The following is a 14311-nucleotide window of genomic DNA, read 5'->3' on the forward strand; positions in this document are numbered from 1 at the left end:
GCAGCCAGTTTCTCCCAAGGAGTACTGCAGCCCACTATAGCAAGAGCGGCCTGGCCAAACTTTTTACTGGGGGGGCAGTTTTTTTTTTCTAACACTTTTCTAACACTTCCCCACCCTCAGCCCACTCCTGCACCCATTTTGTCATCACAGGTGGTTGGCTGGTGGTCTGCAGAAAGATTTGCATTCAAACCCTGGCCAAAAAGTTTGAGAACCACTGAGGGTATGTCTACACTACCACCCTAGTTCGAACTAGGGTGGTAATGTAGGCAACCAGAGTTGCAAATGAAGCCCGGTATTTGAATTTCCCGGGCTTCATTTGCATAAAGCTGGGCGCCGCCATTTTTAAATGTCCGCTAGTGCGGACTCCGTGCCGCGCGGCTACACGCTGCATGGACTAGGTAGTTGGGACTAGGCTTCCTAGTCCGAACTACCATTACTCCTCATGAAACTAGGAAGCCTAGTCTGAACTACCTAGTCCGTGCCGCGTGTAGCCAACATTTAAAAATGGCGGCGCCTGGCTTTATGCAAATGAAGCCCGGGAAATTCAAATCCCGGGCTTCATTTGCAACTCTGGTTGCCTACATTACCACCCTAGTTCGAACTAGTGTGGTAGTGTAGACATACCCTGAGAGAGAAGTTGGCAAGTGATTTGAACTAGCAGCAAAGCTCAATGTGCACCTGTAGTTTTTATATGGGTTTATATAGCACTTTGTTGGGGAGCAACAAGTGTTTAATATGCTTTGTGGAAAATATGTGGGTTTTTTGGGTAAATGAGGGCAGGGGATGTCAGCTGGATCATGGAGACTTTTAATACATTACATCTGTTCTTCCAATAGGTGTTGTGAGTGTATGAGATGCTGCGGAAGAAGAGACCCAAGGCCTCGTACGGTTTGGCTTGGCCACCCAGAAAAAAGAGACCAGAGATACCCTCGCAATGTAATCAACAATCAGAAATACAACTTTTTTACATTTCTTCCTGGGGTATGTATGCTCTTTCAGCTTCGTGTCTCCCCATCCCTACCTCGTTTTCAGTGGTTTTTATAATGTAGTGAATGCTGGATCGTGTGGGCCAGCCACTCAGGGTGGAAGGATGGGGCGGGGAAAAAACAATAGGGGGTCACAAAAATGCCTAGTTACGGCTAGGGATGTTAAAATGCATTTATTTAGGTAAACATGTAACTGCTGAAAATTTCAACAGTTTCACGTTTATGTGGGGGTGGGGCCAGTTCCTGCAGAGCCACTTGCCACACCCCTCCATGCTGTTGGCTTCTGTATCAGAGGCAGCAGTGGTGGGAAGGGGAGGAGAGGTGGTCCTGAAGGAGCTGGTACACATGGAAAACCAGCTTAAAAGCTGGCTCCTCTCACACATGAGCCCAGGCTCATCAGTTACCCATGTACATATTCGCATCCTAGTAGCAGCACTGCCTAAACTTCATTGTGTTGAATGCAAAATTAACTTGCCGTTTGTATGGCTGTAGACACGATGCCTTACACATCTTATGCTGCTGTGTCTGTGAGTGAAATTCACTCTGGGCAAAGCCTATGAGATTTAAGGGAGGAGATGAATGGAATCTATCCTGACCATGTGGGTGGATTGCATTGCAGACATTCTGCTGATGTTCTAGGACTGGAATGGCTGCCAGGATCTCATGAGCAAGAAATGCAGCCTGAACACCTCTATACCTGTGACATGGGGTTCTTGGTCCACTGAATCAAGCCAGCCCATGTAGCCACTTGGTTCTGTAACAGCCTGTTCAGACTTTCTTTCCAAAATTGACTGGCAGAGCGGACGTGCCCTTATGGGCTTGTTCTGTGTGTCTGGTGACTTCAGACTATTGTGTAATGTCCAACCTGTCTCTTAAGCAAACTCTTTGAGGAACTTCTGATGTGGGGATACAGTTGGTCAGATCACAAATGCTGCTTACTGGGTTACCTGACAGGTTTATTTCCTTTGCCCTAGGGATAAGTTATCTCAGGGGATCACTTGATGAGCTGGTCAAACAACATGTTCATCAGATTTGACCACCTCCACTCCTACCTCTGTATTAGGCTTTCCCCAAATCTGTTCACTCATAGTCCTTCAACAAAGAGTTCTCATGAGTGTGCTTGGGCATATGGATTTTTCCAAGTTGTTCACAGCGAATGCTCCTTTTAATATTTGATAATGGTCTGGGTGATTAGGAACCTAAGTCACCTGGTGTGTGTTTTATTCTCTGAATGAGCTCACCTCTATAAATAATAGTCTTACCTGAGGAAATCACTGAATCTCTTGAGCATATTCTGTGGGGGAGCCCTTTAGGGAAAGATATATGGCAGGTAATAGGTAGATTAGGACAACTTTTGAACATCCCCTTGTTGCCCGTCTGTGTTTTGCTATGGTGTGCTGTTCTTTGCTGCCTGGCATTGCTTCTTGCTAGCTCCAGTTTCTCCCTCGCAATGGAAACAGGCAGGTAGCCCTTGTTCCCTGTCAGCATCTCTTCAATATTTCATTGTCAGGCTACAACCCTCTGACCAGAGACCCAGAGTGATGCCTGGCCAGACCACACGTGCAATGTGCTTTCAACTTACATTGTCACAGTCTCTCTCACCAGTTTAAAAGCAAAACCACCCCTTGATGAAACAGAGTTCTGACTGGTAGTGGTTTGATATGCAAGGAAGAGAGGAGCTACTTTCAAACACAGCTCAAATTGAAACTGTATTTGTTTTAAATATATCTTTAGCAGATTTTTTTAAGGCAAAACATAATGTTGGGTCCACTACTTACAGTTGTTGTCACTTTTGAGTGGTATTTGTCAAAAGTTTAAAGGTAAAATCATATATATGTTTGAAGAATCTGATACATTTGTGTGCATGCCCTTGTATTCACTAAGGTGACCTTTTGGAATTTATTCCCAACACTGCTTTGCTACCATTATTTAGGATTTAGACATTAGGGGAGCTAGCAGAAATGAATGTCTCTTATCGCTAGTTCAATATGCATAACTCTGAGATCCCCATTAACCTCTCCCCTCCTCTCTCTCTTTTTTTGTAGGTGCTGTTTAACCAGTTCAAATACTTTTTTAATCTTTACTTCTTGCTTCTGGCCTGCTCTCAGTTTGTCCCTGAAATGAGGCTTGGTGCACTTTACACATATTGGGTTCCCTTGGTAAGTAATCTAAGGTTTGTTTATTCAAGAAAGTTTCAGTGTTTGACTACAAAATGTCCTTTGTTGCCTTATCTCTCCATCTAAGTCATTCTGTGTGTCCCATGATATTTTGTCAGCTTATTTTTATGAAGTCTACTTTCTGAATGTTCTGAGTGTAGATGCCTGTTCTTGCTTTTAAATTAACTTCATGAGGGTTTGACAGTAAGGTATGATATCCCACTCTTCATCTGAGTTAATGGGGCAGAATTCTTTCCCTCTTACACAACTGGGAAACACATACCATATCTACCACTTGGGCAAGGGGCCCACTTTATACTCAGAAAAAGTGAGAGAATAAATGGAGAATAAAGTAAACCTCTTCCTGGCCTTTATGAATGTTGATTACAGTTGCTAAGTTACATGTGAAAATTGAGAGATTGTACTGGGTCGTTTTGCTCTGGCACAACATTCCAGAAGAGGGCTGCAAATCAGCAGAAGTTCAGAGAAGCTTGTCAGCTGAAGAAAAGGACCAAAGAGCAGGTTTAAAAGTGATCTTATTGAATGACCATATGTGCAATGAAGGCAAAGCATGCAGTTCCACCTACCAGTTTAACTTAGAGACTCAGGATGGGTCGACAGGCTGATTGTAAAATCAGTTTTAGTTCCAGAAAATATATATGTATATTTTACATTTTATTTATTCATAGTTGTTCAGAGTATAGAGCAAGGCTACTAAACCCATGGCCTGTTTGTTTGCGGTTCATGGTGTGGGACTCAACATGTGGCTCATGGGTGGGAGCCAAAACAAAAAAGGAGTCAATATAATGGTCTTCTGTTGATATGCGTTTTAGTAGTTAAATTCCTGGACTGTCATTGCTCATTAAAAGTGCTGTAATATGGGAGGAAACTGGGCAAATATTGCATTTTATTAATATCAGCAGAACTGAGGCCTGGAGCCTGCTTGTTGTGTAGTCTTGCATAAATTTGCATATATATGTGTATGTATATGCGACCACACTTAAGTTGCAGCCGTTGGCTTGTGCTGTGAGTATCATTGTGGCCCCAAAGGCTTCCCCCTGAAACCTCTACATCCCTGGCACGCACGCACACTATGTCTAGACTGCAGGCTTCGATCAGAAGAAGCTTTTTCAGAAGAGATCTTCCAAAAAAACTTCTTCCAAAAGCGAGCATCCACATTGCCAAAGCGCATCGAAAAAGCGATCTGCTTTTTCGAAAGATAGCGTCCATTCAGTGTGGATGCTATCTCACATTTAAGCTGTGATTGCTATAGATGGAGTGGCCACAAGGGCACCTATGCTTTTTCTTCTTTCCTCTTCTTTTAAAATAACTCCCTCTTCCCCGTCCCCACACACCTTTTTCTGAAAGAGCTCTTTCGGAAAAAGGCTTCTTCCTCATAGAAGGAGGTTTACCAATGTCGGAAAAACCCCTCTGTTCTTTCAATTTTTTTTTTCTTCGAAAGAACGCGATTGCAGTGTGGACATAAGTGAAGTTTTTTGGGAAAACTCTAGACATAGGGTAGGTCTACATTGCATTCCTCTCTCTCTCTCTCTCTCTCTCTCGGAATGCAAATACAGATGAACGAAATTGCAAATGAAGTGCATATTTGAATTTCCTGTGCTTCATTTGCATAATTGCATCCAGCCGCTTTTTCGAAATCCCTATTTCGAAAAAAGAAATGCTGCCTAGTCACGGTTATTCCTTATAAAATGAGGCTTAAGGGTAATTTTGAAAGAAGGGTTTTCTTTCAAAATAACTGCGTCTAGACAGTGTTTCTTTTTTCAATATAGGGTATTTCAAAAAAGCGGCCGGACACAATTATGCAAATGAAGCACTGGAAATTCATATCCGCGCTTCATTTTCAATTTTGTTCGCTGAATTTGCATTCCTCTCTCGAAAGAGGAATGCAATGTAGACATACCCATAGAGTTACTGACCTATTCAGAAAGTCAACTTCACGGTGGTGTTTTGGGAAGGGATGCCACCTAACCATTTGAGATGGGTTCTTCCATCTCTTGTTAAAGTTGGTAGGCAGGTCTCTTGGTGCATCCATAGGAATTCTACCTGGCTTTATTTCAATCTCAAATCTGCGGGAAGAAGTGAATAACTTCCTTATTGCAGAGTTTTCAAATGTTTTCTGGCTGGCTCTTTTCTGCATGCCTCATACCTCTTGCTGTGCATGTGACCCAAGTGCCCTTTCTGCTGTCAGCTGCCTCAGAGGAACCTTGATACTTTCCCAGTGGAAGTTAGAGTGGGGAAGGTGTGCCAGGAGAACTTTTAAAAATTATATCCCTATTTTCAGAATTACATGCATTTGCATGTCTGTATGCATGCCTGGTCAGTCATGAGATACGCATATCAGATCTGCAGTAAGGTGTGTAGACATTTGTGTGTGCAAGCAATTCTAAAACTCTGGGTGTTGGACTTCAAAGCTGACTTTCTAGGGTGATAGAAATAAGTGCTTAGGAGCTGAGCAGATAAAAGGAGATAGTGAGTTTTAAAAAAGGGAAGGGAGACAAGAGGCTGGGGAGCAGTGGTACACCAGAGGGAAAGGATTACATAGGCACAATAAGGAGTCATAGAATGGAATGATAAGATGACTTAAACTACCTAGCCAATGCACATAGGAATGTACTGCACAAGTCAATTGAAGCTACAATAGCCACTTAATTTGTGCACTTCATTTTTCCCTCCTTCCACTTCCAGTAAGCAGCCTCTTTGGAGTGTACAGTCCTTTTCTGCCCCTGAGGTCAGCTGGTAGCTAATCACCAAGAAATGCCCTGTGTTTTCTGCATAGTATTTTAAGTAATTTAACAGTTCAGCTTTAGTAAACAAATAGCAGGATACACTTGCATCAAACCTGTGCTGCTGTCCTCCTTCCTTCAGCAAGGCTGCAAATGAACTGTGATTATTTGCTTCAGGGGGTAGCCAAGTTCGTCTGTACAGGATAAACTTGAAAAACAACAAATAGGGTAGCACTTTAAAGACTAACAAAACACGAAGGTGGTATCTTGAGCTTTCGTGGGCACTGCTCACTTCAGATTACCACTTCACTTCTTTGGATCTTCCACCAGGTTTTAGAAATTCTTGGATATAACTTGTTGCTTTTAAGATAGGAAGCAAAACATCTTTAAAATAGTCATAGAGCCACAGTAATAAAGACTACATTTTTAGTCTGCTCTTTGGAAATTACTGGTAAAATTCCTGCAGTATTGATGGTAAAATATTCTCTTCATTTTCAACTGGATTAGGAAAATTATTTCCATTCAATGTACTGCAATTTGATAATGGTGTTTTCAAAAGCAAACTGATACACCACAAGTAAAGAATATAATGAAGTTGCTGCTAAAACTCTGCTCATTGTCAACCCTGTTTCTAGTTGAATGTGCTTATGACAAAGATATTGTATTTGCTCATTTTAGAAAAAAATGAGTGTAAAAACTAGTTTGAACAAGCCCTCATTCCATCCTCCCACTTCTATGGTTTTTTTATAGATCCCTATCAGCAATTGTGATTTGTTTGGGCCACATGAGCAATTAGGGTTCAGCATATTAGCTTCCAGAGAGTTGTATAAGAAAAGTCTTTGTTCGTCACTGCCTGCTGATACAAGTGTTCGGTATAGAATGACCTACATGATGGCATAGTGAGGCAGGACATGTGGGAATATTTGTGGATGATTATTTGAAATTCCGATACCCGAAATGTTTAGATTACTGATCCACAAAGCAAGGTAAAAATAAGCAACAAAGATGGTTTCCTTCCTTCCTTTTTTTTTTTTTTTTTTTCTGAAAACCTCTCTAGTGCACCCAAAATTCATTAGCCATGTTGGGAAATCTTACCCATTTGTTTAGGTATTTACTTCCCAGACTCTTTCCTACACTATTTATAAATTTGTGCATGGTTTTGTCTTTTATTGTACATAGGCTTGCCAGATGCTTTCACTAAAACTCCCGACCATGGCAGGAAAAAAACTTGGTTGAGCAAAAAACAAAAACTAGGAGACCAAACTTGTTGAGCAAAAAAAAAAGCCAACCAAAAGAAGGTCGCTGCAGCTTTAAGAATCCCCACACTCCTCACTTCCAGACGCAGCCCCACCAGCCTTCTGTCCCAGAAAAACAGAAAATACTGGACATTTTACATGTCCAGTATTTTCTGGGTTTTTTTGGGTGGGTGGGTGAGGGGGTTTGTTTTGTTTTGTTTTGTTTTTTAACCAGATGGGCCAGAAATAACGGACTGTCCGGGCAAAAACTGGACACCTGGCAACCCTAATTGTATGTTGCAACTATCAAACTTTGTTAGGCAATCAAAGTTTTATTGGACAACTAACTAATACATTCGTTGAGAAGATACCTGCTAGCTAGTTACAGGATTATGAAATGTGAACTGTCACATAAGAGTAGAACACTTTCAGCCTTGTTCATTGATATGCCAGATTTAGCAGTGTAGCGAATCAGAGCTGGATAATGCCTAGTAGCAAATGAGTTTGTGAAACTAGCCCATAAAGGGAGTTGATTTGTCTGAACTCTGCTTATTTTTAAATGTGGGTAATACTAAGAGCATGATGTGCATGTTCTCCTTGCTGTAGGAACTGAACTAGTTCCTCCCATTTATAGAAGAGAAGGATCTAGTAGGCCTCAATCCTGCCAATGATTTAATATGGTGAATAGTCATATTAATTTGGAGGCAATACTCATGGTAATAAAGTTAGGCATATGTATGTTTGTAGGATCAGGGCTCCAATTAGATGAATTATCTTGAATGGCCTTGTGTTTATGGCACAGGATAAGGTCTTGGGAGATCTGGCAGTGCAGTGGGTGTCCTGTGTGATATGGGGAAAGTCACATATGCCCAGACCCTCCAATGTATATAGGGATCTAACTCCCACTGAATTCTTGGGGTGGTGGTATGTGAAGCCATATTTACACTGTAGTAGCACATCTATAGCACTGCAACTGTTCCTCAGTACAGACGCTTACAGCCTCAACAGAAAGGGTTTTTTCTATCACTGTAGATAATCCATCTCTCCAAAAGGCAGTAATCAAATCCAAGAAAGGATTCTTCCATCAATCTGATTGTGTCTGCAGTAAGGGTTAGGTAAACCTAACTACACTGTGCAGGATGAGAAATTTTTCCAAAGCTCTGAGCAACATAACTAGGTTGACTTCATTTTTAGATGTAGACCGGGTTATGCACCTAAGTACCTTTTAGGATCCAGGCCTTCATTTTTGTGTGCCTCAGTTCCTAGCTGTAAAATGGAAATAAAACTTCCCTATCTCGCAAGGGTGATGTGAGGATACATTTTTTTGTGATGTGCCTGGAAAGCAGTCTAGAAATAAAACTATATTTTAAAAATGTGAGTCTATCCTTATCTTCCTATCCAGATTCTGTATAGCACCCATCATCTTAGAGAGTAAGCAATAATACGCCAGGGAAGCAAGATGAAAACATGGAATAAGGGCATGGGCATTGATCAGTATTGTGCCTTATACAAATCTGAGGAGATGATGTTTTCTGGTCACTTTACCTATTTAGGTTTTTTTTCTCTTCTTTTCCCCCTTCCTCCCCCTTCAGGGTTTTGTTCTTGCAGTTACCATCATTCGCGAAGCCGTGGAGGAGATCCGATGTTACACACGCGACAAGGAAGTAAACTCCCAGATCTACAGCAAGCTCACAGCAAGAGGTCAGCTCTTTGGCTCCTGCTCTCTGCCCCTGCCCACTGTATCCTATAGCAGACTGCTGGAACAGCAGGAGTTGCAACTCAATCAAATGTTGCTGACAGTCAGAGAAGCAGAGTTCAAGAAGGGCGGGAGGGTTATAGGCATGCTGGCACGTGGCTTAATGTCCACTTTGTTGCTTTTAGCACTGGAGAGTCATCTGCACATCTTGGTAGACTTGCAGATAGCTTCCTGCATAACTACAATTGAAGCTGCCTGTTACTGCATGTTCCCTAGGAAATAAATCAAGAGCAAATGTGAACAGGCAAGCTATTTCAAGTAACTCTGGGGCACACTCTGTGCAAAGTGGCCAGAATCTCACTATTTTATTTATAGCCTACGTGATGCTGCATTTGCTGCTGTGCAGGCTAAATGTAAAGATGTAGTTCCTTTTCATAAATTTAAATTACACGCAGACACATCAATCCAGGCAAACATTAGATGTCAGCTGAACTTTCAGGAGGATCACAGCCCATTGTAAAACCTGTGCCCTGACCTGGTGTTTGTGGTGCCATGGTGTGCTGGAGAAAATGGAACCTGGAAAATGAAAATTGTACTATAGATCTTTTAGTTGGTTAATTATAAGTGAATGGCCTGATGGGAGCAACATTCTTTAAAGGAAGTGAGGTCTCTTGGGGGCCGAAGGGAGGTCTCATGGGGGCCAAAGAGAGGGAGGGAGATCCAAGTGCAGGAAGTGAAATGGTTTGAGAATGAAGCCTGTGCTAGCTATCGGCCAGAGGTTCAAAATTAAATCGTATTCACATGAGTAGCCATGCATGAGGCTTTCCATAATACTTTTGTTTTCCAGGTACATTTCCTTGCTTGTCCTTTGTCTGGAAGGAAATAATGTACTTTGCTGTAAGCAGTGAAGGATTTTCCCAGCGATTTTAATAAGGTTGCTGAAGTAAATATAGTGCTGATACAAAATACCCAACTACAGCATAATCATTGATAACTAAAGAAAGCAAAAAATTTGCAGGTTGTTGGTGACAGTTAAATGTTCTAATAGCCTTGTCTTGACTTGAAAAACTTTCCAGACTCCAGCTGAACAAAGGTGAAGCTTGGGGGGCTGCTTCAGCAGCATCTAGGGGCAGTTAGGATACAGTATAACTTAAGATAATTTACATACATACTCATCATTACCCCAACACTTAACTATGACATGAAAATTCACCTAGTCTGTTACCTTAGCCGTGACTCCACTAAACATACTAGGAACTTTTTCAACATATGCATTATTAATTTTGCTCTTCTTATAACTCTATAAAGTATATTAATAACCTAAATGCTGAAGAAGCTCATAAGTATATATATCAGTGTTAATTTAGTTATAAAGTATAAGATGACTTTTTTAAGATGTTAATATCACTAAACCAGGTTTGTGAGGTGGGGTACCAAAAATGTACATAAGCTATTTCATTATTTTTCAGATGGTTTTTTGTATGCTTAAGTTTTAAATGGTAATTATGGTATTGGGTATTTTTTGAACTCTTAAGTTTAGCGTGTGTGTTTATGATCATATGAAAGAAATGGAGCCCTGAAAGCATCACAGGCTAGGGTAGGAAATACTTTGTACTAAGCTCTTTGGAGAGTGCATAGAGAAAAGCACGGTGTCATGCTCTCCTCTCTGAAGTATGCAGGAGGCATAAAAGAATTCTGCTGTTGCTTATCTTAGGATATGCCAGCTAGGTATGTACGAAACTCCAGTTTCTACAGAGATCTACTGGGCACACACCTTCCATAACCCTTCCACCCCTACTTAACTCTCTTTGCCAAAAAGATCACATATTAGTGTGTTACGTACCAGTGCTTTGTTGTGAAACAATATTGCATGTTGACATTCAACTAACATTTTCAAATATGATTTATGTCACAGTGATAGAAACATTAACCTGGGGTACAGATAATAATTTGTGTATTTTTAATACATTTTGTTTAGCTGCCTCTCCCTTGAACTCTGAATAGTTCAGACTTTAAGTTTTTTATAAATGTGGATGAATCAAAAATAAAATAGGCAATAGATCTACATATTTCAGATGATCACTTCCAGACAGTTAACCTATAGGATAGAATAACTTCAGACTTTCTCAAAAAAGCAGTGCACTCTAAGTATCAGTGGTATGATTTTGAGTTCTCCTCATTATCTTTATTCTGCTTAACAAAGAAGCTTAAATCCCACATTTACTGAAGAACAATAGTTTTAACCATATTGTTGCTACCAGTGCTGCCTTAGTATCAATGCAGTCCGTCACATTTTTTTAATTGTGAGTGAGCTGAAACTAAGTAGCTTCTTTTGAGGGAGCCCTCCTACTTGAAATAAAAACTGTAACCTCTCAGTTTCAAGGTGCAGTCATATGAACATGTATTTTAAAAAAAAAAAGCTGCATGTGTGATTCATGCTATGAACATTTTTTGCAGTTTTGAGAACAAGTCGTCGTCTACATGTAAATGCTTAAGATTATGCATACTTCACAGGCCAGAAACCGTGAGGCTTCTGTGGAATAAGCCATTGCTGAATATTAAATCCCCTTTTAATAACATGTTCTCACTACAACATTTAAAATGCTTGGCAACCAGCAATAGTTCCCTCAGAGAGGGGTTTACTACGTCTATTTAAATGTATAAAAGAGTTGCCTTCTGTGTTCTATTCATTGATCTATAAGGGGCCTGACCTTTTCTTAGTTCTTTTCATATTGCAATTACGTTTCCCATGAATGATCTATTCCCCCCCCCCCCCCCCAACTTCACCATTTCTTGAAAGAAACTGAGTGGGATGGGCAGCTGGACGCTAGTGTATTATACATGCCATTTTGTTAATTTTTAAAGTCTATCTGGTGAGGTAAAAATAAGAAGACATTACAGTAGTCCAGTCAGAACAGAATATAGAAAGAGAGACTCATGAAACCATTTTTGAAAGCCTCGAGTGTGCAGTGGGCACTTGAGTGGTAATTCTCTGAACTTCACAAAAAAATATTTGCACAGCAGTTTTTGGGAAAAATTTAAGCCATGTCACACAATAAGAATTTAAGTTAGTAACTTCAGGGAGTTGATTGTCAATCTCCAGGGACTAAAAGGTTCAACACCTCAGTCAGGCCCCAGGGCTACGTCTACACTGGCCCCAAATTCCGGAAAAGGGATGAAAAGCAGGTAAGTCAGAATAGGGAAATCTGCGGGGGATTTAAATATCCCCTGCGGATTTAAATAAACATGTCCGCCGCTTTTTTTCCAGCTTGGAAAAAAGCCGGAAAAAAGTGTCTAGACTGGCGCGATCCTCTGGAATAAAGCCCTTTTCCGGAGGATCTCTTATTCCTACCTGAAAGTAGGAAAAAAAGCCGGAAAAAAAGCGGCAGACATGTTTATTTAAATCTGCGGGGGATATTTAAATCCCCCGCGGATTTCCCTATTCTGACTTACCTGCTTTGCATCCCTTTTCCGGAATTTGGGGCCAGTGTAGACGTAGCCCAGGTGTATGAAAGTAATACTAATACTGGAGTCTTATTACCATTAATTTTAATTAATTAATTTTCATTTAATTTCCTAAAACTCCAGATATTTAGATTGTCTTTTGAGTATGTGTTTGCATGGATGATCTCACCTGATTTCATGTGTTTGTATGAATGACTCAGTCTCTCAGATTCTGTCTGAAGTATGCTATCCTTGAGAAATAACTATGGCAGAACTAATTTCTCATGACAATTTCTTGATGAATTTTCTAATCCCTGCTGTAGAATGTCTCTGAATTGCTACAAAAATGAGAACTCTGGTGTAGTTTTTCTCTCTTCTCCCCACTGCCCTATAGGGCAGCTTAGTCAGGGTTAGGCATAAACTTACGCTTCTATCAACACTTGAGACATTCAAGCGGCAGATCTGTACCAATGCAGCTGTGCCACTGTTAGATCTTTGTGTAGCTGCTCTGTGCTGATGGGAGAGAGCTCTTCTGTTAACAGAAATGAACCACTCCCAATGAGCAGTGGTTAGCTAAGTTGGTGGTAGAAACTCTACAGCTGACATAGTGCTCTGCAAACTACCACTTATGTAAGCAAAACTTATGTTGCTTAGGGGTATTGATTTTTTTCCTCACACTCCGCAGGGTGATGTAAGTTTTGCAGATCTAAGCGGCAGTTTAAACACAACCTTAGTCAGGGACACTTAAACACATGCTTAAGTGTTTCCCTTAAAAGGGATAGTCTTAAAAAGAGGCTTATATGTTTTTCTAAATTAGCATCCTCTTAGTCTTCTTCTGTGCATCTTTCTCCTCCTTTGAATTCCTGCCATTTGCTTCTCTGCAAAAATCTGAGTTTTCTGTTCTCTTGAGTCATCTTTTGTTAATGCACTTCCAAACACAACTTATTTCACCAGCCAAACATAAAGAGCTCTACAGCATGTCGTACTGCAACAGCCTTGGTATTTTGCAATTATTTGTGACTTGCAGTTTTGTTCCTGTTCACTAATTTTCTAACACATCCTTTTGGATAAACCCTTTAAGATTCAGTAAGCTGCTTTCTTGATAGCAAAAAAGGGAGACTCCTCTTTGGATCCTTTCTTATTTGGAACATAGTAACCAAACTCCTGTATTGGTATAATAATCTGATATATAAAGGAGAATGTTTGTGTGTTAATAACTTGGACACTATAAGAGCTACCACAATCAAACTTTGCATGGGGTAACCTTTCATCCAGGACAAGGTGTTTTAAGGGACTGTGGGAGGGAAGAGATGAGAGACCGACATCTCTCCGCGGGGCTGCTCGGAGCTTGGCAGTGCGGGGAGAAGCGGCTTCCCCGGGGAAGTGGCGGGGCCAGTCACTCATTAAGGCCGGCGGCGGGACAAGGAAGCGGAGGGTGGGCTCCGGCACCGGCAGCAGGCACGCAACTCTCTTCCCCCTCCCTCCCCTCAGGCTTCTCACCTCAGTTATATCAACTGTCGACTTATATTTCAACAATGTATACTGACAAAATTGCAAGGACAGTCACTTAAAGCAGTTGGACTTGATTTGGAGACATCTTGCTTTTCACATAGACAACTCCATGTTGTGTGTTCAAGAGTTGGAAGTGGAAAAAATTTGTACATATTTAAGAATAATGAAACACAAAATATAGTTTACAATACAGTTTTTGATAACATGTAAAATTGGTTGTTTTATACTTTTTTAATATATATTTTAATCCCCTATAGAAGTCAGTGCAACTTTTCTACCATTCAAAAAACAATAGTCTACTGTTTTTCTAAATGTTGTTCCTCCACTTTCCCGAGCAACGCCGGGCAACTCCTGCTAGTAAATTAATAAGTTCCTGATTCTAGAGGGATGGATCCTTTATTCTGTGTAAGAAAACACTCATTACTGAGCTTATTTTGTCTTTTTTTAATGGGTTGCTGCTGTTACCTCTTTGATCGCTTCAATATTTTATTTAAAATCAGCAACCTTCTAGAAAGTTTAATGTTTTACGGAGCAGTTG

At 40.8% G+C, this 14311-nt stretch overlaps 1 protein-coding gene across 4 annotated transcripts in view; it reads left to right on the forward strand.

The window, feature by feature from the left end:
- Window positions 1-14311, forward strand: part of ATP9A (ATPase phospholipid transporting 9A (putative)) — a 111844-nt gene that overhangs the window by 27299 nt on the left and 70234 nt on the right. For all 4 annotated transcript variants that reach the window (XM_075901191.1, XM_075901190.1, XM_075901189.1 and 1 more), the window contains exons 2-4: window positions 837-981; window positions 3032-3145; window positions 8714-8822. In XM_075901191.1, coding sequence (XP_075757306.1) covers window positions 850-981; window positions 3032-3145; window positions 8714-8822 — 355 coding nt within the window. In that variant the 5' untranslated portion in view covers window positions 837-849. The remainder of the gene's footprint in view (window positions 1-836; window positions 982-3031; window positions 3146-8713; window positions 8823-14311) is intronic.

The sequence above is a fragment of the Pelodiscus sinensis genome, chromosome 18 (assembly GCF_049634645.1).
Source record: "Pelodiscus sinensis isolate JC-2024 chromosome 18, ASM4963464v1, whole genome shotgun sequence".
Classification (NCBI taxonomy): domain Eukaryota; kingdom Metazoa; phylum Chordata; order Testudines; family Trionychidae; genus Pelodiscus; species Pelodiscus sinensis.